This window comes from Berghia stephanieae, chromosome 1 (genome assembly GCF_034508935.2).
Source record: "Berghia stephanieae isolate SIO BIC M18660-M18661 chromosome 1, UCSD_Bste_1.3, whole genome shotgun sequence".
Taxonomy (NCBI): domain Eukaryota; kingdom Metazoa; phylum Mollusca; class Gastropoda; order Nudibranchia; family Aeolidiidae; genus Berghia; species Berghia stephanieae.
Window position 1 is genome coordinate 35,653,387 of NC_088360.1, and position 27,922 is coordinate 35,681,308.

Here is a 27,922-nt window from a genome sequence, read left to right on the forward strand (position 1 = left end):
TCGAAAGCAGAACCCAACTGAAACCAAATGATCTTATTTCAAAATACAGACGCAAAGCCACATGGAAAGGACACACTTTAGGAGGATAAGAGATAGCGGGACTGGGGATTGATGAAAAATCCACCAGCCAGGGGCACCAATGGTCCCCGCCTAATGAGGAGACAAAGAGATATAGAGAGAATGATGAGACACAGATGACCTTGATCTATGTGGGAGGTTGAAGGTCCTCACCCAGGCTCCCATTGTCACTGATTATGAGTTTTGATCACATATGATCAAAGATTTCAATAAATTAGCAATCACATCATGAGTAAGACAGTAAACAAAGTGTCAACAATCTAAACCAATAAAAATTGAATGGAAAAAAGTAACAAAAAATTACCAGTGTCAAGTTCAGTCCTCTGCAATGAAGCCACAATTGCTCCCATACTGGGTTGTGACGTCATACCAGACATAGAGTCCACAGCAGCATCAACAACATCTGCTCCTGCATCTGCTGCTGCCAACATGGCAGCTACACCAGCACCAGAAGTGTCATGGGTGTGTACGTGAATAGGCATGTCTGGGAACTTGTCTTTCAGAGTTTTGATCAACAGGGTGGCTGCTCTTGGTTTCAACAGTCCTGCCATGTCCTATACATAAAGGAAAAAAAAGAAAAAAAAATCAAAAGAAAAAAAACAAGTGTAACAATACAATCGGAAGAAATGCCTTTATGTCCCACATTCTTTTTTAAGGGAGGAGAATTTGATTTGGTACAGGTGACCAGTTGAGATGGTATATCTAGTACAACATTACACATGCAGCATGGTGAGACAATGGAATACGTGCAATATAAGAGGATATTTTTTGTCAAAATTGGGGCAAATCATACGGCATAAAACCTGTTCTTATTTTGGCAGCATTGCATTAAATTGATTATTTGTACATTTAAAAAAAAGCTACCATAATTTAAAGAAGCTGACTGTCTAGATGTACACTTTTGTCCTCTACTTCATGTTAATTTTTGGTACATGGTTTTGTTTTGTTTTTAAGGGTTTTACGGCGCTTGCGACACATTTAGGTTATATCAGCGCCAGTAAAAAGGAAGAAAATGGGATAGTAAAAAGTTCTAGAATTACAATTAAAGCACCCAAGAAAAAGTAAGACAAATGGGAACTGAGAAGAAATAGGGATCAGATATAAATTCCAAGAGCATACCACCAATGTACTTAGTTTAAAATCACCTAAAAGTCTCATCCAGACACAAGCACAAAATCCAACAAAGAGGAACACACTCAAATGCTTACATTATACATTCAAAATAAAAATAATAATGCATAACAGAGAGATGATTTACAAGGAAAAAAATATCATCTCCCAAAACAATAACTATGCATTTGACTGTTTCCCTCCCAGCTAGGATTCCGGCCAGTGCCAGGACAAAACCAAGTAATCTCATTCCGAGACAAAGACAGAAAGCATGTTGGAAAACAGATATAAGGGGATAGAAGACACAGTATGTACCCCCCTGCCCGCTATGGAATTTTTGGTACAGATTATAATGACAAAAAAGTTCAAATTTTAAGACAGCCTAACCCTTTAGATGTCATCACAACTAGGTCTAACTAATATCAGTGCTCACCTTAATACATAGGATGTGGGTCCCAGCCTTGACCAGCTCACTGGCCAGATTTACGTAGTAGTCCAAGTTGTACTTGGTCCTTGTGGGATCTGATACATCTCCAGTGTAAGAAATGGCTGCCTCAATGACACCACCTAAAAGTAAAATGTATGTAAATATTACTTAATAATATATGAGTTAAATAATCCGGAATTGAAAAAATGATGTGTGCTTAATTTCAACAATGTATGGTCCTTGCACTCTTTCAGTAAAAAAGATGGTGAAATAATACAAAAAAGATTATAGAGCTAGAAGTAAACTCCAGTAAAAAAAAAACAAAAAAAAACCCCCCAAAAAAACAAGGAGACCGATTCAAATGGGAAATAGAAGTAGATTCCAAGAATGATTTGTGTTTACGAGACTACTTAAAAAACTGACCCTAAATAACAGAACATGGGGGGAGTATTAAGGTGTGAATTTCATTTCAACATCGTGTTAGTAATAATCACCACCAGAACATAGTTAAATTTGCACTCACCTTTCTTTCCCTATCATTTACTTTATATTCTATTAGATGATTGTATAAAATAACGTTCCTTTATGTTAACATTTTCAAATGGGTCCATTTTCTTACAAATTCAAAAATTGATTTAATATTACACAATGAATCACTCTCTTTGGTATATAGCATATTCAAGGACCCACACATATCTCTTGCAATGACATATGTCAAATATTATGAGTGAACTAAAGATGTCACACTCAACTATCATTTAATACACACACACACATATATATACACACACACACGCATGGCGCTTGCAACACATTCAGGTCATATCAGCGCCAGTGAAAAGGAAGAAAATGGGAGAGTAAAAAGTTCTAGAATTACAATTAAAGCACCCAAGAAAAGGAAAGACAAAGGAGAATTGGTTCAAATAGGAAACAGCTGTAGATTTCAAGAGCACACTATCAGTGTACTTGGTTTGAGATCACCAAAAGTCTCATCCAGACACCAGAAAAGATCCCTACTAAGAGGAACACACTCAAATTTTACAAAACATAATATAGTGCACAACAGAGATTTGCAAAACAAAAAATATCATCTCCCAAAACTCAACTATACATTTGACTGTTTCCCTCTCAACTAGGGTATCTGGCCAGGGCCAGGACAAAACCAAGTAATATCATTCGAAGACCAAGACGGAAAGCATGATGGAAAACAGATATTAGAGGATAGGAGATCTAGTAAGTGCCTCATGCCACGATGAGAGGTCAGGAATCCCACCCAGGGATTTGGGATTGAGTTTGAAAGATCTGCGGTTTGTAAGTTGATTTTTTTTTTTTTTTTGCTCTGTTTTGTTTTCCTTTCTTTCTCAAACAACATTCCATGTAAATACTTCCATTAACATCTGAATGAGAAAAAGGAGTCTTCTGAATATAACAATTCAAACCATCACCTACCAGCATTGCCAGTAGCATCCATGCCAACAATGATGTTGGGGAGATAGTTGAGAGAGTCAAACACTCTGAAGATGTCCATGCCATTCTTCACTGCCAATTCACAAAACCTGGAAAAGGACAAAAATTCTGAATCACCAAAACAATTTATGATTCAAATCTTGATATCAACTAGAAGGCATTATATGAAAAATCGGAGGTAAAAATATACATGTATGTATTTCCATAGGATAAAATAATAAGCCTTTTTTTTTTTTTTCAAATTTGATAATTTATATTGTAAAGTGCCCAGAGCTTGTGTTTTATACGAGAATGAGCGCTGTATAACTGTGTATTATTATTATTATTATTATTATTATTATTATTATTATTATTATTATTATATATTATTATTATTATTATTATCATTATTATTATCATTATTATCATTATTATCATTATTATTATCATTATCATTATCATTATCATTATCATTATATTATTATTATTATTATTATTATTATTATTATTATTATTACCTAAACACTAATCACATCTATTCTTGTTAAATGATCAAGAGATCTATGAAAATATTGTGAACCTAGGCAAGTAGTAGCCGTCTGCTCTTTGAATCCGTGAAGTTCACAGAATTTATTCTTAAAGTAAAGTGAAATGAACAGTAATGATTTCTTGCTATCCTGCAAAGTACTTTCCTTATTAGCGTGTGTGTCAAGGTCGAATGTGTGAGTGTAAGGTGCATGACAAGAGTGTGTTGTTGGTGAGAGAGAATTAGAATAGTCAGTGAAACAGAAGGAAGAAAACAAATATAATGAAGGCTTGAAGAAGCAAAATGTTTTATCCTACATTAAAGTTTGTTTTTAATGTACATTAAAGACTGAGTTGTTAAATGTAATAATTTCTATAATAATCTTTTTTTTTTTTGTATTTTTTTTTTTTTACGATAACTTCTATGTTACTAGTGTGCATCTTGTGTGAGTGTGTCTATGTCAATATTGTATTGTTATAAATCTGTAACCAAATGACAAATTGCCACTTTTTTGGGGACAATAAAGATATATTATTATTATTATTATTATTATTATTATTATTATTATTATTATTATTATTATTATTATTATTTTTATTATTATTATCATTATTAATCTTCACCAGTACTTTCCAATTTGATAAGACCAAGGGAGTCCAGTAACACCCCCCCCCCCCCCTCCCCCTCTCCCTTACCACATGTACAGAAAAGATATTAGAATACATACTTGTATACAACATTGTCAGGGTAGTTTGTGTACCCAACAGCATTAGCACCTCTCAGCAACATTTGGAAAGGAATGTTGGGGATGAGCTTTCTCAGCTCGGCAAGGCGGTCCCAAGGACATTCATGGAGGAATCGAAGGGCCACATCAAATGTAGCACCTGTAGTATAAAGACAGAAACATTAATGATAACAACAATAATAACATCAATAAGAAAAAAATGATAATAATAACAATAATAATAATAATAAGAAGAAGAAGAAGAAGAAGATGATGAAGAAGAAGAAGAAGAATAATAATGCAGTGCAAGGGGCTTAATTGGAACAGCACCATTATTGTCCCGTGTGCACGAAATATGTTGCAAATTCCTCCAAAGTTACGAAATGTGGTGCCGTAGAAAACGGTAGTAATGTGGTGCCGTGATTTTTTACATACGGGCTTACATCTTAAGTGACGTACGAATTGTGAATACTGATAGTGATAGACCAAACAGTTTTCTCTCAACGTTGAATTCCTTTGATCTTCTTCTCAGCGTTTGCAATAAAATATGCCTCAAAACTTTTAAATGTTTACAGTAATGATGTGTTGATTCTCTTTCCCGTAAGGAAAATATTTGCAACAAAGTTGCTTTCAGTGGCGTTGCTTAGCAACTAATTTTGGGCTGTTTCAAATAGTGTAACAAAATATATATATATATATTATATATATATATTTATATATATATATATAATATATATATATATATATATATATATATATATATATATATATATAATTTAAATAGTACTTAAGTGTTGAAAAAGGCTTGTAATGTAACAATGTGAGATATCACTGGATCTAAACTTCTTTAACACCATGTAAGTTTTATACAGTATAACAATTCAAAGGAACCACAGTTTTAAAATACAAGAGGTGCATAATTTAAAATGACATAATTATTCATTTGACCTCTTCACTCTGAGTTCCTGGTTCGGGTAATCTATTAATAGTATTGTTATGCCATGAAAAGGAATTCTGCGCTTTGCCTCTCCGGAGAACTACTTGTAAATTTTCCTCATTGTGACAAATTTGCATGTTTAATCCATATTGTTATCAAGTTTTTTATGAATGTAGAAATCACAACAGGAAGCTATGCCTCTGGCTTTAAACTATTAAAATGTAACAATTGTTTATGTCAAGTGTGTAAAAAGTGTATAATTTGCTGTGTCATTTTGAAACCAGGGTGACGATGTTAGTGAGTAGTGCATATGAATCTTGTGAAAAGTAAACCCCTGGTCAAGCCTGTGGGGTGTTCAGCAATCGTAATCACAACAGAATTCACTGTGTATAATATTGTTAACGTACACCATCCAATTGTTCACTCATCCCAGACCCTTTGTTTTTATATACCGTAAAGAAGAAAAATCCCAAAGTATGGTACTCTAACCGATGCAAAAAAAAAAAATTGGCTTAATGTCACTAACAATTCTAGTGTTCGAACCAATTATCATTAAAATCCATCATAAAGTTGTGAAGATATCCACGTCAATGATTGCGCATGGGTTGTGGAAAGGACTATAATACAGAACATCCTTTTATTTCTTTATCTAAGATTTTCTTTTCCATTCTTCATATATGTAATATTAAAAGTATTTAGTCAAAAAATTGGAAGATGAAATAGAATGTGTAAACCTATCTTATTACTTCACATTCATACGGAATTACCAATACACCCATATATCAAAAAAAGATTAAATGAATCGAGGACACATGAATCCTGTTCCATGATAATCCTCACCAAATTATACAATTTTAATCAACATGGCATGCCTCGTCAAAAACAAATCAATCATTGCATCAATACCTTCTCTCTCATTAATCATTGATTTTTCACCAAGACTGGCAAATGGCTAATGTATAGAAGGAATGGAGTTGACATCACTCAGCTCTTTATCATTATGCCATTTAGCTGATTAGTTCTCACTAAATTATATCAAGCAGACTATAAATGATGAAGGCTACACAGTTTTGTGTATTGGTATGTTTAATCAGACTGGCAGATGTTGTGAGTATTTTACCAAACCGCAAAGCATCAATAACATATTACCACATTTAAAGGAATGGGTGGTTATGGGCTTAATGCCATTGTTAATTGACTGACTTTTATACTGTTCAAAATATAAAATCTTCAAGCACTGATGTTGGCAGGATATCATAGAACAATGGCAGGGGACAAAAAGAAGAAATAAAAGCAAAGAGATAAGACAACACTACCCTGAACTAACTAGAAACTCCTAGGGAGTCCTTCAGAGCCATAAGGCCCAAGGAGCCGGAGATTATACTGTTTTCAATTGCGTGCAATGGACAATTGCTTGCTACCCTTTGGATAGGACACTTGTCTACCAAGAAGTACTTTCCATCAGATCTAACAGACCCAGCTACCTAATTTCTGCTAGGGGAGTGGGACGAGGGTGGGTTTTTTGAAAAAAATTTTGACTTTCATGGGATCGATCTTGGTCCCATTACATGTGAAGTGAGCACTCACCAACTAAGCTATCAGGATTGGTAGGAACTCATTAGAACAGCATATAATGCCTAGTTAATCAAAAACAGCTACATCCTTCTATGGATTAACCCTCTCGTGTTCAGATTCTTTTTGGGGGAGTAGATAATGAGTTCCCTATATGGCCATGTCAATCATGTAGACATCCTTTGATGATATAAGCCTACCCTTTGATATCTGTAGTCGCCTTTTCGTTTTCTACGGTCACTCATGGCTAAACTCCGCCCAGAAACGATTTCATAGGTCCGTCCATCACCAAATTTCAAACTTTTGTTCTCGTGAGTTCTTAAGTTTTTTTGACCGAAGAACGATTGGCTACTGAGCATCTTGACCCTTCAACGATTGGTCGTTCTGGCAGCTCACGTGTCAACAGCCGTCAACAATGAATTGAATCATCGTCGATGCAGTGGAAGACGGCCATGGAATAGTTGCGTCACATCGCCACGTTGTTGAATAAATTATCCAGGCATGGTCGATAGGTAAAAAAGCCAAATTATGTTCTAGTTACATTTGAAACAAACAAAGTATATCACGGATCTCGTCTCTTTGAGATATAAAGAATGATATAAAAATCAAGAAAATCGGCCGATAAATAAAAAAGTTGCTAAAAAAAGCTAAAATAAACAAAAGCAATTTTTAAAATCAAATTTATTCGTAAAACAGTTGGTTTTCAACCGATTTTTATGAAACAAAGACCAATGTTCATCTTTGTTCAAGCTGATTTCAGCAATGTGACTTTCAAATTCCTCAGAATTATATTTTTTACTTTTAGATTTTAGCTTTTAGGCCTACTCCATAAGGTGTTATATTCCTTGCATAACAATAGCGTAATACATCGACGGGGAGAAGCGTCTTTGTTTCGGCCAGCTGGATAGATAGCCCGTGATTGGTCGAAGACTTTGAGACGCTTGATTCACAATTCTACACGAACGGACCCTGGCGGTCTATCAAAGAGGTGTTACAAATTTATTTACCGACTTTTTTTCTTGGTGCTAAAATTACAAAGTAATAATTTCGCATCAGAAAAAATAACTCTGAAGTTCCTATCTCTTTATTACAATAAAATTGATACCTCGAATGACAAAATCGACCCACAAATAAGGGAGTTATAAATTATTCATAATATTTTTAAAAGTTTACAATAATTGTCTTCAAAGTCATTTTTCATCACCAAAGTCGTAATTTTTTACCGATTTTTACCAAACAAAGTGCAATGTCAATTATTTTCACCCGCAAATAAAATAGGATTTAAATCGCAATTTCTGAAACGTATTTTGTTTTCTGTCGGCAAAATTATAAAAATCAAAGCTGAAAACACCCTGCGGCAGTGACAGGGCCTGCCATTTCCTTCACAACGATTGGATTTTACTTACTGAGGCCAGTCTTGACTACCCCGCCCATGAATATTATGCAGTTGTCGGTTTTTGTCGGGTTGAATCTTAAAGAGTTAAAAAAGCTTTAGCTAACCAACACTTAAAAGAGTCATAACGGGAAACCCCATTTCTCCAGAGAGAAGCCATATGGCCATTCAGACTCCTCAACCGTACCTCCCCAGTTTTCCAAGCTGTATAAAGGAGTGAAATAGTGGGAGGCAAATGGTGCAATTCTTTTCAAGTCAAAAGTCCTGACACGAGTGGCTAAAAGGGACTGGTGTGCATCTCTGAATGTGGTGTCCATTAGGAGGAGACCCTTGTGCTCCCTTACATGCTTCGCAAATGCTTCAGGCCCATCCTTGACGATGATGTCTCTCAGACCTGGAGGTGGTGGCTTAGCTGAAAATAAATAAAATAATTGCAAAGATCAAGTAATATTTACAAATGTGCACATTTAAGCAAAAGCAACGTATCTTCATCATTATCATGATAATCAGCATGCTTTATGATGCCATACACCAATGTATGATGTAAGTCACAACCAAAACAAATAGAGTACTGAGAGTCTTTGCAATGTCAATGTTTAAAAATCATCAGATTTAAAAATCTATTTTATGACCTTTCTGGAGAAATGATGCTAGTTATTAAAAAAATAACCTCAGTCAGAAATTAAAAATTAAATAGTCTGAGAGTAATTTCTTTGGATCTAATAACAATTCAATGTACTAAATAAATATTAAGACTGATTCATTGCATGTTATATATCAATTTATTTGAATATCTTAATATGATGTCAGGCCAAAATCAGTATTTAGATGAGAAATCAATTATTATTCGACTCCATAATTATATATTTCTGAATAAAGTCTCCTCTATTTGCAACTGTAAGACAATAGTGAGGCCAATTTATCCCTAACAGGATGCTTCACTCTCCTAATGCTCTCAAGTACTTTTCAATACTTACAAGAGAGCCCAATAGAGACTTTAAATCTTTAGAGAGTAAAAAAAAACTATGCGGGATAGATTGGATCGTCTGTTCAGGCATCGCAATCCAGTAATCATTTTAATCAAAGACAAAAGACCCCACTGTCATTTAAATATAGAGTCAGTGGATAATATTGAAAGTTAGATTATTCTTCGTAATATGAACAAAATTGATATAGGGAATTTTCAAAAGCAGGAAGAACAAAATTAATTGGAGATTGGCGGGGGGGGTAGCTTTTCAGAAAATATCATTTTTCCATTATACATCTTGATTCGCCATTTTAACTTCTTCATTTCATAGCTCAAGACTAATTAATTTTTGTCTGTTATAAATTCATATGACCAACACATTTGTCTTGAAAAGTGGTTGAGGACAGGACAAATTCCCCTCTATGAAAGCTATGCATAGTATTGTACAATAAGTATGGTTAGTAAAGTAGATGAAGGATGACAAATTGATCACATAGGCATGCATATTATTATGGCCAAATAGTTAGACATGTACATTGTACAGAGTGAAAGAGCTATACAGGTTCAGACCCCACTATACCTCTGTTTTGTCGACTACAAAAAAGCTTTTGATAGAGTACGCCATGAAGAAATACTAAAACAACTGCACTCCATTGGCACTGATGAGAAAGACCTCAGACCCATGCAAACATTATACTACACCCAGCAGGCATCTATCAAAATCGGAAACTCTACAGGAAATTCCATTCCTATTAAGAAAGGAGTCCGTCAAGGGTGTGTTGCCTCACCAGATCTGTTTAATCTATACCAAGAAACAATCATGAGGGGCATAACTTATATGGAGGGAATAAAAGTAGGAGGTCACAACATAAATAATATAAGATACGCAGACGATACGGTACTCATTGCAACATCAGAAATCCAACTTCAAAAGATTGTTGACAAAGTGGTAGTAGATAGTGAAGCCAAGGGAATGGAAGTGAATATCACCAAAACGGAATGCATGGTAATACAGAAAAACCCCGAAAACAACAACACCTGCAATATAACGATTCACGGCGAGCAACTTACCAACGTAGAAAGTTTTAAATACCTAGGTTCAATAGTGACAACAGATGGAAGATGTAACCGAGACATACGAGCAAGAATAACTCAAGCCAAACAGGCCTTCATGGACCTGGGAAACATTTTGAAAAACAAACAGATGTCGTTCGGGATTAGATTCCGAGTCTTGAAGTGCTACATGTGGCCAATCTTGTTATACGGATGCGAAAGCTGGACTACAAATGCAGAAACACAAAAGAACATTGAAGCTTTTGAAATGTGGTGCTTGAGAAGGATGCAGAGAATATCGTATACTGCACACAAAACGAACGAAGAAGTGCTAAAACAAACATACCAACAAAGGAAACTAATGCCCTTAATAGCGGATCGACAACTATCCTTTTTCGGACACATAGTAAGGAAAGATAAGAATGAATACCTGGCAAGTTGTGGAAAAATACCTGGTAAACGCGCCCGGGGGAGACAAAGAAAAACACTCATAGACCAAGTGAAGGGCTTCACCAACCTAACAATCCAAGAGCTGTTTGAAAAAGCAAGAGACAGGGAGGAATGGAGGCATGGAACCTAGAAGAAGAAGTACATTGTAAATTCTACATTGAAAGGGTCAAGGTTCAATTCCTATATAGGCTCAAGCACTGTCCCAATTATTTTTGTAAAAAAAAAAAATAAATAAAAAAAAATTTAAAGTCCCAAAATCTGAAAGCACAATATTAAATAAATTCGCTCAAAGCGCTTTACTAGGGGTTCCAGTCAACATTAACATTTTACATGTTGGAAAGCCATGATGCTTGTAAGCATGATAACAGTTTATCGAGAAAGCACTATCACAGGCCAGGTAGAGGCCTAAACATGGTGAGGAGATGTGAGTTAAGAGCCTTTTCCAAAGACTCAACTTTGCAGCAAGGTTGAACCATCAACCTATAGGCCTAAAGGCAAATGTCACATACTAGACCAAAGGCACAAAAATTATTATTATTCAGGTCTAGTGAATCAAAGAGAATATAGCATCACGTCTAGATTCCAGAGAAAACTTGGGTAGTCTTTGTGGCATAGGCCACAATAATTTCATAGGTGTTTTGTCTGTGGATTGCTGAACAAGTTTAATTCTTTCACAGTATTCAAAATCTTGACTAAATCCACAATAATATAACTTATCAATCATTTCTATTTCATTAGTAAATTCCTTTACCAATAGATGGATTGTCTCTTTTATTTTTTTTTTAGAAAAGTGCAAACATTCCATAGTAAATGTTAAATGATGCTGTCGCATTCCTCAAATCTGCTGACTCAGACAAATTGAGTATAACTGTGGATGTGCATTGAAAAAGTTTGAAAATCATTTATGGTGCTCTTCTGAGTGTGAAATCAGTATCACATACCTAAATAGCTCAACATTACTCACTAACTTAATATCAGCTGGCAGATTGTTATAAAGTTATATGACTTAATTTAGAAAGAAACAGTAAAGATCATTATCAAAATTAGGACATTGGGAGGATGTTTCTTTCGACGTATGTAATTTTTTTAAAAACTTCATTTAGTATTAATCTATTGAATTTCTATGAGGTGGCAGCAGCTCCTGATGGTTACCCTAGAATATTATGACAATCTGAAGATTCTATGAGGCTATTTGATACTTTGTTTACTACAAAGTTGTTATTTTGGTCTTTACTCTTATTTCAAAGCACGGTAATCAAATTGTTTACAGTAGACACATATTTCACTACATATGAAAAAATATTTGTAATATATCTGGTGACAGTGTGTCTTTAAATCATGCAATTACATGAGTTAAGAGAAAATTGAAAAAAAAAACATTAAATTGTAAAGACTTTTTAACATGCTAAACTACTTTTGAAAAATGCTATTGTTTGGGATTGGGTATCTAAAACGTTAAACAGGCAGTCCTTACTATCTGATTTGAAAAATTGTTAAAAGAAAGGAGTGGCGTCGAAAAGGCGTGATACGGAAGTCGGCATTGGTCTGCATGTCTGAAGTCTATAGGCTAATTGGAGAGACGATTGATACCTATTCTTTTGATTCTGTGTATTCAGGTCTAAACCTGTGATTCGAGTACCTCGATGTGTCAAATTCATTCTTGGATCAAACAACTCGCAATGGAGCACGAGTCATCTCAAACAGTGGATCTAGTTTAATGTGTGTTATTTTAAAATCTTTATTGAAGCCTTCCTTTCCGTGATTGGAAAGCTGGATTTACTATTGGATCTGATAAAGAACTGCAATATAGTATCTTCTTCAGAGGGGAGAAAGCGAATTACAGTCCATTCACTTGCATACTGCTCCATGGGAATTATTATTGCTCTAGCTTGAGTTACTCTTTATCTTGAGTTTGTCTTTAAAAGCAGTGGAAAAAAATTGTCAAATTAATAAAATTGAAACTTCCTGGGTTTTATTTTTTAAAGTTTGAAAGCAGAAATGGGGCAACAAACTCATCTTCTCATCAAAGCAACAATTAAAATTTGTTGTGCTACTTCTCTTTTGACTGAGCAACATTTCAGGAAATGTGCACTAATATGAGCTATACTGTTATCAGCTCAATCACTATTCTTATCTTACTCTTGACCATAGTATCTCGAAAATTCACAAAATCCACACAACTATATTTGAGAACTTGGCTAATGAAAAAGTAATCTTGTTTGTTATCACTCGAGTGTTTGGTATTCACGAAACTCTTATTTCTTTTTGGAACACCATATTATATCTTTGTGCCAATGATAAAAAAATAGTTTTGCTCCTGTCTCACTTGAAAATCAAGTGTTATGAAGGACAGGATATTTATCATACAATGATCTGGTTTCATGTTTTAACATTTTAATAACTTTTTGCATGATTCAAAGACAAAATTAATACTTTCAACCTGAAAACAAAACAACAACTTAAAGGAAAATCTTGCAATAATATGAATCAATACATTTTCAATTTTGAACGAATCACACTAAAAGTATTCCAGGAATAGCCGAGACGGGAATGTGTTTACAATGCAAGTTTTTAAAAAATATTAATAATTTTTTTTTAATTAAAAAAATAAAATAAACATACACACACACACACACACATATATATATATATATATATATATATATATATATATATATATATATATATATATATATATATATATATATATTCTGATTCGTGTTTCAAAAGAAACCTTTGCTGGTTGAAAAACACTGCGCACTTGATAAAGATTTGAAAAAGTGTTTGTGAAGCAGTGCCAATCATAGCAATATAGAAAAAGAAAAGAAAAAAAACCACCCCAACAAATCAGCCTGCCTCAACTGACGAGCAGAATGATTTTTGGGTTTTTTTGTTTTTTTTCAATGTATTTTTCTTTCTTGCTTTGTCTGGCACTGTTTCATATTTTTCAGATCTTTATCTTACAAGAGAGCCCTAAATTGTCACTGCACAAGTGCCTGATTTTAATACAGATTTTGAGAATAGTTAATTAACATGGATAGTCTGATCCACTTGGTCGGTTGAAATTGGATTTGTGATTTACGCTGTAAAAATAAAAAACCTAAAATGGTAACAGTCATGACAACTTTAAATACCAAATGTCATACATCATAATAAATTAAAAGAAGAAAAAATGATAAGCAAAAGCTGCAATTGGAAAATAAAGCAATATACATATATATATAATTATATATATATATATATAATTCTACTCATGAGTCTTCTGACAAACAAAGTCATCATCAAATAATTGGATAAAGACTAAAGAGCAAGGCTGATGATATTATTTATCTATTGTCAGTAAAGCAACATCAAAGATAAAGTACAAAAGTCAAATGCATCGTGCTCAGTCTATGTCGAGGAAAAAAGATGTTCATCTTCTAGAAAATATTTTTCTCTATCTCTCTTTTAACACAAGTTGTATTGTGCCATCCTGAAGTCACCGTAGGATTATTAAATAATTACATACACTGTGGCATGCAGTGCCAATTGGCAACTCTATGCCAATAATAATCCAGATTTATATTTCTGTCATCCCCATTGCCTAATCATGTGCTGCATTGAATGACTGTATTGACCGGAGTTTTGTTTTTTAAAATATTGGGATGCATTCAGTAACCTACCAAGCGTTAGTCTAAATCTTATATGCAATTCAAACTAATCAAGTGATTAAACTTACATAAATTTAATTATAAATTTGACACACTCAAGTAAAAAATTGAAATATATAAAATATACAAGCAAAAAATTAAAATCAGACCCAAAGCTTTGGGGGAGTGCATTTTTAATATCATGTTGCTTACCCCTGCCCTTCTCATCTGAAAGTTTTTGTTCATACAAAAAAGCAAGAGGAGAATATACAATAAATCGAAACATGCAACAATTTGACAGGCCCTTTGGTTAAGTACTTTCTGTCACTGTCATTTTATGTCTTCTTATATATATGCAGGATATTCAATGTCATAATTTATTGTAAACGTGCTATACAAACTTCTGATAAAATGAGATAGGATCAGGCTTATCAATTTAAAATAAATCGGATTGAATATTTGTTTAAATGGATCTATAGGGAAAGATAGATATATTTGTAAAGACAAATAAAAGAGAGAGAGAGACAGAGAGAGAGGGGGAGAGAGAGAGAGAGAGAGAGAGAGAGAGAGAGAGAGAGTAGAACAATTTTTTGGAGAGAGAGAGAGAGAGAGAGAGAGAGAGAGAGAGAGAGAGAGAGAGAGAGAGAGAGAGAGAGAGAGAGAGAGAGAGAGAACAATTTTTGGGGGGAGAGAGAGAGAGAGAGAGAGAGAGAGAGAGAGAGAGAGAGAGAGAGAGAGAGAGAGAGAGAGAGAGAGAGAGAAAGAGAGAGAGAGAGATAGAACAATTTTTACTGTTAACCCAATCCTACCCTTCTTCCTGTTTCAATGGATTGATTGTGGCAGTTTGTCTAACGATAACCATATGCCGTTTTGTCTTGTTCACACTTTGTTTAAGAAATGCAACATTAACAGACTGCAACAACACAAACCATTATCCCAATGTAATTGTATATCCATGATCCAAGAGGCAGCCACTAAACATCAGTCTTCACTTGTCTCATACCGTCTGGGATGATCCAGAACTCTTTTAACCCTTACCATGGGGAAAACCCAACTGAAAACTCAAATTCGCACAATTCATAGTCATTTCTCAAGAAAAATGTTTTTTTCCGTCCTGGGAATGCAAACTATTCTGATGATGCAAGGCCAGATGATCTCATCAGGATAGCGTCCTTTGCTGTTCTTTCATCAGCATTTGTTGTCGTTTTACAAAGAAATATAATAATCATTTGTAATATCCTCATCATTTTCTCTTGCTGAGGTGCTAAAATTATGCCATAGACATCCAAAAATTAGGCTGCATATTTTCCACTTCAGAGTTGCACTTTTATTGCTTTGAAGTTAGGGATCATGGAGATTCCAACTGTATCTGATTCAAATTTTAGCTGATCCATTGTAAATTTTTTGAAAAAGATATACTCATCAATGTTGTACCGTTCAAATCAGCTTTGCATTGCTTTTAGTATTGAGTAAAGAGCTGAGTCACCCATTTTGTGGAAACTTTTGATATGTTGAGATTATTTAAGAAATCACTCATCAATAGATCCTTAACCAATCTTTAATTGACTTGTTGTTCTAACACTATCAGTATTATTTACTCGTCAAACTTAAAAATCTAAATTTGAGTAAAATTTTCTTCAATAACAGTCCCTCTCTGGGTTCGTCTGTTACAAGCGTGTGTCCCAATTGAACTTCCAGTAACAAAATTTCAGTCTCATACCAGGTTTATATAAACATTATTCCCTTCACAAATCAGTTGAAGAGTCTTTAACTGCATACGGAGACATTTGAAAATGGAATAATTTTCAACAGATTTCAATGTTAGGAGGTCGATTCGTATTGTAGAGAAGCTTTTGTAGAAATTGTCTAAATAAAAACCATCTAGCATGTAGCACTTTTGATTTTCATCAAATAAAATAAACCCATTGCAAGACATCTACAACAGCAAAAGTTTGACACAAGTTTAAGACACTCTCTCATATTCCTTTGGGAAGAAAATTCTTCTGTTTTGATTATTTATTAACTGTGGAAAATGAATGGCATTTGATAATAATAAAAAGCTGTTTATGCCTGTAAATAGCATTAAAACAATGTCGCATTTTGCAACACAACTCTACAAAGATCACTAAATTTAGTTTACCTGTTGGAGTGGGAGGGACAGAGGGAATAACATCTGAGGGGGGAATATTTGTGCCAAGTGGTGTAGATGGTCCATTGACCAACACATTGCCAAGGTAGTGGATCAGTTTCTGGGCTCGGTTCTGGCTTGGGGCAAAGTGGAACAGGTCAGGATTCTCGTCAATGAAGTATGTGTCAACATAACTTTTCAGGAATTTGTCATTTTCCAGCACATTCATCAGGAATGGAATATTGGTCTGGCAGAAAAAAAGGCACAAACCTTACAGATAAAACATTTATTACATCAATACCTTTTAAAAAAATCAATTATTCTTTTATTTTGACTTATCAAAATCACAATTCTTTGAAACATTAACAAATCATTAACTAGATGTGCAAAGATAGTAGCAAAGAATCAAGTAAGATAAAAACAATTAAAACTCAAAGTTCTCACCTTCACACCTCTTATCCTGAATTCCTTCAATGCTCTCAACATCTTGGCACAAGCGGATGGGTGATCCCTTGCCGTTGCAATGATCTTGATAAGTAAAGAGTCATAATGAGGAGACACCACAGCACCAGCAAAAGCAGAAGCACTGTCCAGACGGATACCCATTCCCTCAGCACTACGGAATACCTGCGTTGGCAAGAAGATGTTTGAAAAGTAGTGATGAAGGAATCAGGTAAAAAAATAACACAACCATCAGTGCTTAGTCCATAGCTGAAAATTCACTGACTAGACTTATGCAGCAGATTAATAAAACTAATAAGAGCTACGTGGTGCTGATTTGAAGTATATTTAGTGTTAAAAATTACACCAATAATGTGGAAATCTATTGTTGACATTTTTTTAAACTTAAAAACTTTAAAAATAAAATGTGCTTACATCAACATTTAAATAAGGGATAGAAGGGCAAATGAGAACAGAAGAATATTTGAAATTGGGTTTAGGTTCTGTAATTATTTTTGTTCAAGTCATAGTTTCAATTCAATAGGTACATTTGACAATTGCAGGAGTAAAATTGATATCACGTATAGGACACACCTCTATCCTTCCTGTATCAGGCTGGAAGTTTCTGGCAGGGTCCTCTGTAGTCATCCTACACTGTATGGCCGAATCGTTAAGTTTGATGTTTTCTTGCTGAAGGCCGAGCTCAGGCAAGGAATGACCCTCTGCTATCTTGATCTGGGACTGGACAAGATCCACTCTGAGACAGGAATAAAATAACAATCAACTCATTGACTTAAGAGTCACCATGATGCATACAGCTTGCAATTTATGCAGCTGATAAGTTATATCCACCTGAGAATTTTCCTCTAATTTTCATACTTTTTTCCAACTTTTCATGTCCATATTTATAGTTAACACTTTTCATATCCATGTTCATAATCAACACCAAACCAAAACATTTAAGATCCATTTTTATAATTAATAACAAAACCAATACTTTTCATATCCATATTCATAGTTGACAACAAAATTAACACTTTTATATTCATATTCATAGTTGACCAACACTTTTCACATTTATAATTAACATTAAAACAAGTTCTCTTCATTTTCTTCATAACTCTTCATAGTTAATACCAAAACCATTGTATTATCTTTCAGATTTTCATGTAATGCATTCCATTGTATTGTTTTCAAATAATAGCAAATTACAGATAACCAAACAATTTACCCTGTGACCTCCTCAGTGACTGTGTGTTCCACCTGCAATCTGGCATTGACCTCTATGAAGAAATAGTTTCCATTCTTATCGACCAAGAACTCCGCTGTACCAGCATTCTCATATCCAACATGCTTTGCTAATCTTACTGCATCACCTGTGATTTTATCACGGAGTGCAGGATCAAAATGGGGGGCAGGGGCAATCTCTATCACCTTCTGATGTCTTCTCTGCACAGAGCAGTCTCTCTCATAAAGATGAACCATATTTCCAAGCTTGTCACCTGATAATTATTGAAAAAAATGTCCATCAGTCAAGAAAAAACTATTGCTTAACTGATTTTTTAAAAAATTAATCTTTTAAATCATATAGCTATTTTTTTTCTTGAAATTGAACTTGATCAAATAACATAAAAACCAGGTAGGTTTAAAACCTCTATGATGAAAGCAGATAATTTTTCCTAATTTAAACATAGACTATCCCATTCATTGAGGGAATCTGAAAAATAATTTGAAAACAAACAGATTTTAAAAAAATTTTTTAAAAATAAAATAAACATAATTAATCATATAAATAGATATTGACAATTTCTGATGTGTGTAAAATTTAACAAGATATTCCTTCTCATCAATACAAAAATTATGCTTGTATATACACTTCTTTAAAGAAAAAAAAACAGTCATTGTTAACTAATTAAAGACGACAGTTGTAAACTATTTTTGCAGCCTTCACTTTTATAATTTCACACAACCATTGTTGTGGAATGAAGTGGTTACAATTTTTAATTAATTTTAGCACACGATCAAATAAATCATAACTTTAAAAATGTTTCAATCAAAGAATAATTATTAGTGGTAAAAATGGATAGTTTACCTAACAGTTGTACTTCAATATGACGAGGCCTTTCGATAAATCTCTCAATGAAAAGGGCACCATTTCCAAAGGCTGCAAGAGCTTCAGAATAAGCTCTGTTGAAGTTCTCTACGACATCCTAAGTAAGAGTTGAGAGAGAATCACATTTACTGACACATGTCCATCCATAAAATTCAAACTATTAAATTAATTTCTCATTGTATATTTTGTTTCACAATTACTATCAATATTGTCTGCCTGTCTCTCTCTCTCTATTTGTATATATATCTTGCATGGAATTGAGAATACTTTGGGTTCTAAACATGGAACAAGCATGGGTATTCCTGAACAGACTGGTCAAGAAAATGCTGTTCAAAGAGCTCGCTGAATATGATAATACAACCACATACAAAACCATCATAACGTTCTTGATAATCATCTTCTAACATTGTCATGGAAGCAAGTATGCTAGGCCAAAATAAGCCTGATATCCATTTCTAACAAATTCAAAAAGCCTGAAACTTATTTTTAAATCTGACCTACTGACTCAAAACAGTATTATGTTTGGGTGATCTAGATTATGGAAATAAATTAAAATTCATTTCAAAAATTGGAAATCTGGGTTAAGCTGGAAATCCAGCACCCAAATGAATGTTTACAATAATGATAACAATAACAAAAATAACAGCATCCTTACATCAAGGTGTCGCACTACTCTCATTCCTCTGCCTCCTCCACCATAAGCTGCCTTGAATATGACGGGCAGACTATGCTGTTTACAAAACTCATACGCCTCCTCTGCAGACTCCACAGGGCCTGGGGTACCTGGCACTACGGTCACTCCTGAAGGAATTTTTTTTTTAAACAGGAAAAAAAATATGAAGCCATTTTAGTGAGCAAAAGAAATGTGTGATTGAAATATTTTTGCTGATAAAAATCTTTCAGGGTAATGGGGACGTCCATGTGGCTGGAGTTTAACCTATTTCTGTACTGTAAAATTACTAATATCCAATAAAAAAGGATACCAGTCTTATCAAGAGTACTTTTATTTCAGCCATATCTAGTCTTAGATAACCCTCAATCATTTGTAAGACTTCTAAGTTTGACGCAGTACTTTTAACTTTCAGGGCCCTGAAAATGTTTCCTTCAGATATTCATTGAATATAAATTTCTTATTACAAACTCTTGACAAAATTAGAGGATCAATTGATTAACTAAAGAACACATTTTCGGGTTCAATCTACAATTCATGATTAACCATGTTCAATGTGTCATTCCCCTGACAGCTTAGATCATTTTTAAACAGCACGTTCCAAATGTGCATTTTAACTCTCTCCTTACCGACCATTTTCAGTATTTTCCCAAAATGGCAGGCTTACCCAGCAGAAAAATTGATTTTTAAAACTCAAACAAGCTCTCTACAAAACAGCTTTATGTTCTTATTAATTAAACAAAGTACATTGTGATGTACACTATAAATTTGATTAAGAGAAAATGTATATTCTGTCGTAACAAATGTGACGATTTTGCTGTAGGTGGTAGGGAGAGGGTTAAGTCCAATTCATTGATCATTATATTCTCCTCATATGTAAATTTATTGTTTAAGAGCACAACACATTTGTGATCCATCATCTCAAAATGACATTTTGTTGGAGTGATTAAGATGATAAAAATAAAGTCAGAAAAATGAGACTTTTGCCAACATTCTTTGTTGTATTAAGAAGAAAATATCTAAATCATCAAGGAACTAATAAATAAATTTTCATATTTCTGATCTTTTAACGTTTCAATCACTTTTCATCATCTGGTTCATTTCAACATTAATACTGTTTTGAGACGATGGGTCACATGTTATTTGATAGACAACACCTAGCTTATTTAGATTTAATCTTTAATCAATCTGAGGTTTGCAAACCAAGGCTCACCTGCATCAATGGCTGCCTGTCTGGCCTCTACTTTGTCACCCATCTTGTGTACCACTTGAGGCTTTGGTCCGATGAATCGTATGCCTGCATCAACACATGCCTGAGCAAAGTCTGCTCTCTCTGATAAAAACCCATAACCAGGATGGATAGCATCCACTCCATTTTCCTGTGATGGATTGAAATCAATGTGTCATGAGGGCAAGGATAAAAGATTGTTGCAAGGTCAAATGCATGATCATAGTTATCTATTTTAAAAAGTCTCTAGGCAAATGTAATATGAACTGCCAGGAACAAAAAAAATCAAAAAATCTAAAGAATATTGTCCCATTTCAGAAAAATAAAAACACTGGTAGCTCATGAAGGACAAAAACAAAACAAAATGATCGGAATACCTCTGCAATATGAATGATTTCTGGGATATTGAGATATGCTGCTACAGGTGCCATATTTAATCCAATGAGGTAAGACTCATCAGCTTTTTGTCTATGCATCTGATTGACGTCCTGCTCAGAGAATATTGCTACTGTTTTGATGCCCATTTCAGTACAAGCACGGAATACTCTGATAGCGATCTCTCCTGTAACAAAAAGAAAATTGCAAATGTTAAGTCAAAAATAAAAGTATTAAACCTTTTAACAGTGAGATTAAATTTAGTTCATTTCACAATTCCTCCAATTGTTTATTGTGGACATGATTTAAACAAGATCTAAGACAACAATGGGAATGAAGCCTTAGTCTCATCTATACCACTGCTTTCTTGATTAAAACAGTAAGACGATTTCGGGTTTAAGTTGAATGGAACCCGACCTCTAAAGTATTAATCATATCACAACAGCCTCATGCTATTGGAAACAATTGTTCTTGCGAATTAACCCACAAAGTAATTTGCCTCTGACTTAAAGTAACTCAGGTGTTTAGATGATGACTAATTTTGATGATAAGATTTGGATGATTAATATAATAATTATTATTATTAGGTTTTATCTCAAATATTATAACTTAGAGCAAGCGAGAAATGATATCAAACCAGACTCAATTATAAAAAGAAAGTTTATATCTTGATATTCTTTGTCTAATCTCCTGAAAGAATATGATTTTTCAATCTCAGAACTGAGAGTTTACTGATGAAAATCATTCAATCCTACCCACCTCTGTTGGCAACCATCAATTTCTTGATGGGCTTGATTTCACTTTTGGGTTGGGCCTCTGTTGTCTTATGTCTCACATCGGGCAGACTAAGGGCAAGGGAACCACCATGCACCGAAGTGGCAGTAGTGGCTCGGGCCAGAGCTGCACTAGCCACATGGTGCAGACGAGATGTGCGGGCCTGCAAACGAAGCATGATTGTTGTTACAGTCTTGAGGATATGAATGTGTAATATCCTCTTTAAGCGAAGAAGGGTGTATTAGACAAGTTGTCACCCCTTCTCAAGGAGGTGGATTGGTTTAGGTTCCAAAGCCTGTTTGTGTGTTGTAATAGGAGATGGGGGTCATCCACTCATGGTAACTGAAAAAAAAAGACGGAATGAGAATTCATTTTAAAATAACCAAAAGTGCATAACTATATGCTTAAACAATAAATAAATTCATACTGAGCTTTAAAAATAAACCAGCCCTCACTGGGAAGAGAGAAAAAACAAAACATGACATAGTATTTAGGCTTAGGCCAGGCTATAACCACCTCAGGAAACATTTATAAACATTGAAACATACAAGCGTATGCCAATGCCTATTTGGTCATCAGAAGCTTGTATTATTTAATTTTTTTAATGCCTATAGTCTGATTAGCTACACTCCAAACCAAACTTTATGGATCTACTCTGGAAATGAGGAAAAAGGCAGGTTTCTTTCACATTATAAGGATCAGTACTGTATAAAATATTATATAGACACACATATTACGCAAACATACAACAAAACGACAATATCAGATCTACGACAATTAACACTTTGCATTAAATGATTGAACTTATAATATGAGCGCAAATTATTGGGGAGATAGGAATAAGAATGTACTGAAGCATGTCAAACAACAGATATTCAAGGTATGGTATTGGGCATAACATTTGAAATATTATGGAAATCACAGACAGAGCTATTCAATAGTTACCAGTAAGAAGAAAATCGTGATCCCACATCAAAGACTGTCTACATATTATGTAGGAGAAAAATAATAAGACAAAAACTTGATGAGTAATATCAATTAACTTAAAAAAGGAAACAATTTGTAAACAATTTTGTTTTGTTATTTTTGTTGTTGTTTTGTTTGTTTTTTTGTGTGTTTTTATTTATTTTTTTTTGGGGGGGGGGGGGGAAGAAGGGGTTTGGTTGGGTTTGTTTTTTTTGGTTGTTTGTTTTTGTTTTTGGTTTTGGTTTTTTGTTTTGTTTTGTTTTTTTGTTTTTTGTTTGTTTGTTTTGTTTTTTTTTTTTTTGGGGGGGGGGGGGGGGGGGCTTCTGATACGTGTAGGTCATTTCAGCGCCAGAATTTGTAATCTAATTCAAACTGCTTCATAGGCTACATTTTTTGTTTTTTGTTTGTTTATTGCTTTAGGTCTCTTCCAACACAATTGAGGTTATATGAGAGACCGCTGAAACAAAAAAAAAAACAAGCAATCTAACAAAATAGTACAAATGTAAATCAAAATCATAACCTAAAGATATCATAAGCTAAATTATAAGTAACCAAGAACAAACAGGCAGAAGATTTACAGAAAAAAAATATCCCCTGTCAAAAATACAATCACAAACCAAAGAAGCAGGATAGGCTAGTAAAGAGAAGAAGAAACGACATCACTATCGGATCGTACACCCATGCGAACATCATAGGTATATGATTTAAGGGTGATGCTCCCATCCAACCACCCGCATAGGCTACATAAAATACCATCAAATGATTAATCTAATACAGATAGTATTCTTGGTAAAGATATTCAACAACTCAATCCATTTGTTATGTTATATTCACACATACACACATAAAAATACATAAACACTCACACTCTTGTAGAAAGAAATTCTTGACAGCAAATATCGATTTTATTTTAAACACATATTGACAAACGTACACAATACTCCTTTCCACATTAGACAATGAATGCAAATGGGAACATGATATTAACTGAATTTGACCAGACTTGCAGTAGTCAGCATGTATGGATATATATGTATACTATGATATCCAGCGTACTTGATAGCTGTGGCAGTCTGAGTGTAAATGAGATTATGTGGGACGATAGAAATGAATTATGTGGGACGATAGAAATGAATGAGTGTCCATGATAAGTGAGATAAAACACTAGCGCTCTCTCTCTCTCTCTCTCTCTCTCTCTCTCTCTCTCTCTCTCTCTCTCTCTCTCTCTCTCTCTCTCTCTCTCTCTCTCTCTCTCTATCTCTCTCTCTCTCTCTCTCTCTCTCATAATACACACACACACACACACAAACACACACACGCATAAATATAAACACACGAAAATAATGTTAAAATTAAATACACACAACACTTGTAAATATAGAACTATGGCGTATGCTATTTTATAACATGACTTCGTATGCAACTGAAAGATTAAGCACGTGGTATCATAAATCCCTTCAATTAACGGATACCAGTCCAACAACAAAATAATTTCATTATATTATTATATCATAGGATAATGTGGTGAAGTGTATTTAGTGCTTGTCTTAAACATACAATCAAGCCTCGTTATATCGATGTATTTAAGACCTTGGCATTTTAGGTGTTTTAACAATTTTGGCACACTTCGGGAAAGGGGCGCTATTGTTTGAGCAACATTGTTGGTTTCTGAGGCTTAAAAATAAGTTGGCAAAATCGGAAAATTTGGAGGAAATGGAGAATCTCCAATTAAGGCTTATTCGAATACGATCATGAGAATAAATAAATCTTACCGAATGTTGAAATAACCAGGAATATTGATGACATGAAAGCGAACATCCAGATCTGTTCTATGAATCGAAATCAACGTCGTACTCTGATAAAACACTCTTGCTTTTTCAACAAATCTTCGATTTAAAACATATAAAAGATGACCCCCAACGTTAGTATAGTATGGCAGAATAGTTAGTAGGCTTAAGTTCGATTTGGGGCAGTTTGATATACTCATATTATTAACAGATAATCGATTTTTAATGCACATTTCATCTGTACCTAATTTCTAATTTCTTTAATTTTTTTCTGGTTTCCTCTTCAACTGCAGAGCAGTCAGAAACCATTCAATACTTTGGAATATTCTTGGCGGGAATTTCTGTTTTGTCCATTCCTTCTACCCTTCCCTCCAGGAGTAATACGGGTGATTGTGGTAAGATGGTGTGTTGTGTATTTTGATGAAGGGAATATAATATACAACACTGAGCCATTTAGTATAAACAGCTGATCTTTTAAAAACATTTTGCTAATTAATTATATCCACTTTCACGTGGATGAGAATATATTAAGAACCAGTACATACTGCATTACGTAACCGATTTTATATAGCCCAACTTATGCTTAAGTCTAGACAAAACATCTTATATTATCATCTATTCTGATATCAGATTTGATTATGTTCTACAAAACAACATTAATTAGATAACAGCAGTAAAACAAAGGTCACTTTCAGCATAGTTTGAACCAGTCGATCAGCGAACTAGTGCGCGTCGTTCTGCATTTACTAGTATTTTAATGACATGGACATGTGCGCGCGTGTGGAGAGAGAGAGAGAGAGAGAGAGAGAGAGAGAGAGAGAGAGAGAGGGGGGGGGGTTGAGTCGAGATGTTCTAGAAATAGTGATAATTGTTCAATGACGAAGGCATGAGAGAGAGAGAGAGAGAGAGAGAGAGAGAGAGAGAGAGAGAGAGAGAGAGAGAGAGAGAGAGAGAGAGAGAGAGAGAGAAGACGAGTTGATTGATGATGATGATGATGATGATGATGATGATGATGATGTGATGATGATGATGATGTGATGATGATGATGATGATGATGATGATGATGATGATGATGATCCATGAATGAATAGCGATGGTTGTCCAATGACAAAGGCATTACTCTTTGAGTTCTTTTTTTTTCAGTCATATGATTCTTTGGACTAACTGTGTTAACCATTTCAATCTATCCCCCCCCCCCATCAAGATACGATGACCATAATATGTGCATTAAGCATGAAATGACTAGAGGTCGATAGGGTCACGTACACATCTATTATCATCATCATCAATATTCATTTAATTTACATTCCGCTAACTGTCAGCATTTTTCAAAACTCAAGAGGTCATCAATAAGACTATGAGAGATTTACTCAAAGCATGACTGACGAGGGTTTTAGAACAGCTATGGACGGGCTGAAATAGCATGACCAAAGCCTTTACACTCAACAGAATGATTAACCAGTTAATTGCCGTCCTCTGGGGGGGGGGGGTGTATTTAAAAGTTTGGCCAGGAAACTCGTCCTTCAAATTTCGATCGATTTAAACGACCCTCATCTTGGCACAAACTCTCAAACCTGGGACCTCGCGAGTCATTTCTCGTCCTACATGTTTTATGTTACTGTTGGCTAGGGACCCCATGTAAGGCGATTTGAGTACGTTTAGAGGATATTGCGCTATATAAATTCTCGATCGATATTTGAAATACGAGTTTCCTGGACAAATGTTTCAATACAGCGTGACTTTCTAGAGTGCAGCAGTTAGTGGTTAATGTGCTGAAACTGAAACACGTTTCGACTCCTTCAAATGAAAAGAAAAGGTATCTTAATTGGTTTTTATAAAATGTATAAAACCAATTTAATAGTATTTAAGACTGGGTTGCTTAACAAAATTATGCAAAATTGCATATTTGTGACCAATCGTCTAAAAACGGTATTATCCCGGAGTGATGTTGATAACTGGATTTATCGTAAAAATAATATGAAACACGGGTTATGTTTGTTTCATTGTGTGGAATAATTATTGTTTCATAAAGTGCATAAAATCAACCTTTTATGATTTTTCTTTGTTTGTTTGTTGCTTTAGGTCTCTTCCAACACAATTGAGGTTATATGAGAGACCGCTGAAACAAAAAAAACAAGCAATCTAACAAAAATAGTACAAATGTAAATCAAAATCATAACCTAAAGATATCATAAGCTAAATTATAAATAACCAAGAACAAACAGGCAGAAGATTTACAGAAAAAAATATCCCTGTCAAAAATACAATCACGGACCAAAGAAGCAGGATAGGCTAGTAAAGAGAAGAAGAAACGACATCACTATCGGATCGTACACCCATGCGAACATCATAGGTATATGATTCAAGGGTGATGCTCCCATCCAACCACCCGCCCTTTTATGATTCTGATTGAGCATTTATAGAGAGCAATATCCACTAAACGTACTCAACTCGCTTTACATGGGGTCCCTAGCCAACAGCAACATAAAACATGTAGGACGAGAAATGACGCCTATTAAGCGATGCTTCACTTTTTTTCCGACAGAGACCAACGCTGTTAACAGCCATGTAGTCAGTCCTGTTAGAGAATGTGAGCAAAGAGGTAGGTAGGATTTTTTTTCCAAGCACCCAACTATGCGCCGCTAAGAGCGGGACTAGAACCCTGACAATTTGGGTCCAAAGCATTACGTCATGGTCCGAAGGCAGCAGCTTCTAAGGGTTCTCACACTACTATAGTATGATGATCTATCCAGGACGCAAACTCATCGCCGCAATCGTGTGCGGTCGCGAACCCGCCCGAAGCTTCGTCACAGCGCAACGTTCAACTAGATGCTCTGCGGTTTCGGGCTCTTGACCACAACGGATACATGTTGGGCAGGTAGCAAGTCCCCACTGATGAAGTGAGCATGCCGTGAGGAAGGTCCGAAGGCGAATGACATACCTCAAGACCACGTAAACGCAATGTCAATTTGAGGCAATGGCTCACATTTGATAATATTCCCCATTGAAGATGTTATTGACATGGTTCGATACCTTTTGTTTCGTCTTCCTCAGTAAACAGCACGTGATGCACCTTTAGCACATATTGGTGGTATGAACGGGAAGATGATATGATAGTTCATAGAAT

At 34.7% G+C, this 27,922-nt stretch overlaps 1 protein-coding gene across 2 annotated transcripts in view; it reads right to left on the bottom strand.

Moving 5' to 3' along the window:
- Nucleotides 1-27,922, bottom strand: part of LOC144973047 (pyruvate carboxylase, mitochondrial-like) — a 48,791-nt gene that overhangs the window by 19,613 nt on the left and 1,256 nt on the right. The window contains exons 2-16 of one of the 2 annotated variants that reach the window (XM_078915017.1): nt 22,027-22,383; nt 21,270-21,454; nt 20,878-21,043; nt 19,650-19,795; nt 18,974-19,091; nt 18,113-18,383; nt 17,476-17,638; nt 16,885-17,067; nt 16,453-16,687; nt 14,526-14,540; nt 8,401-8,625; nt 4,315-4,471; nt 3,065-3,171; nt 1,622-1,755; nt 383-632 (exon numbers count right to left, since the gene is read on the bottom strand). In XM_078915017.1, coding sequence (XP_078771143.1) covers nt 383-632; nt 1,622-1,755; nt 3,065-3,171; nt 4,315-4,471; nt 8,401-8,625; nt 14,526-14,540; nt 16,453-16,687; nt 16,885-17,067; nt 17,476-17,638; nt 18,113-18,383; nt 18,974-19,091; nt 19,650-19,795; nt 20,878-21,043; nt 21,270-21,454; nt 22,027-22,219 — 2,548 coding nt within the window. In that variant the 5' untranslated portion in view covers nt 22,220-22,383. The remainder of the gene's footprint in view (nt 1-382; nt 633-1,621; nt 1,756-3,064; nt 3,172-4,314; nt 4,472-8,400; nt 8,626-14,525; nt 14,541-16,452; nt 16,688-16,884; nt 17,068-17,475; nt 17,639-18,112; nt 18,384-18,973; nt 19,092-19,649; nt 19,796-20,877; nt 21,044-21,269; nt 21,455-22,026; nt 22,384-27,922) is intronic. The other variant, XM_078915025.1, reaches the window with a different exon arrangement.